The 958-nt window shown below is 20.4% G+C and overlaps 1 protein-coding gene across 1 annotated transcript; it reads right to left on the bottom strand.

The window, feature by feature from the left end:
- Positions 1 to 173: 173 nt before the first annotated feature.
- LOAG_15005 (hypothetical protein) lies at positions 174 to 660 on the bottom strand (the record flags this gene model as incomplete). The annotated part of the gene is made up of 2 exons (XM_003150497.1): positions 174 to 279; positions 543 to 660. Coding segments are annotated over 2 exons (224 nt in total), but the record flags the coding sequence as incomplete, so codon positions are not given.
- Positions 661 to 958: the final 298 nt, after the last annotated feature.

Genomic DNA, 958 nt, shown 5'->3' with positions numbered 1-958 from the left:
TTTTTGATATGAATCATACATTAAAATTTCTCACTGTTTAATGTACTTTCTTAAAGTTCAAAAAAAAAAAGAAAAAAAAATTGTAAACAATAAAAAGTATTATTATTTCAAATTATGGAATTAAATGAATGGATGAAATTTTGGCAAAATTATAATTTAATGAAAAAAATTTTTCAAACCTGAATATATGGATTAAAATACATCAATATATTATATGTTGCATAACACATGAAACCAATAATATTTAGTAATAAAAAATCAAAATTCAATCCAACAACACTAAAAGTAATATGCTATATGCATGAAAAAAATGATACTAAATACTATAATTTTGATAAAATTTAAATTAAACTTCAATTTAAATTAAATCCAAATTAAATCTTTTATTATAAAATTTGCTTGGAAAACGATATTGAACATCACAATTTTGATAAAATTCAAAATCAAACATAAAAAATTAGCAGTTTTATCATAAATTTTTGATTAAAAATGATTAATAAAATTCTATTGCGACAATTTTTTTTTTTTGATTTGTCACTCACCTTTTTCTAGTAAAATTAAGAATTATTTGTGGATAAAATGATATACTCCAAGCAACAAAATATATCCAACCAGTAATAATAATACCAATTGACAGGAACTTACTATGTACTACTTTTACTTTCACAAAAGTTGACACCAAATTACTGAAAGTTTAGAAATCAATTTTTAAAATATTGCAAATTAATTTTTTTTTTTTACGAAATGATTTTAATTATATTTTATATAAGCTATTTGTTAGCTTTTTGTTTATCGAAATAAATTTGCAATATGAAGCGAGAAAGCATTCCCATACTTCACTAATATATGCTGCATAAAAATTTTACATTTTTATTGGCTCAAATTATTTGTCAAAAAAAAAAAAAAAATTTATGCATCAAAATCGATAAGCATACTTTGTCACATTTCATGCAAATCA

The sequence above is a fragment of the Loa loa genome (assembly GCF_000183805.2).
Source record: "Loa loa unplaced genomic scaffold supercont3.1434, whole genome shotgun sequence".
NCBI lineage: Eukaryota > Metazoa > Nematoda > Chromadorea > Rhabditida > Onchocercidae > Loa > Loa loa.
This window is presented reverse-complemented; position numbering and strand designations above follow the sequence as displayed.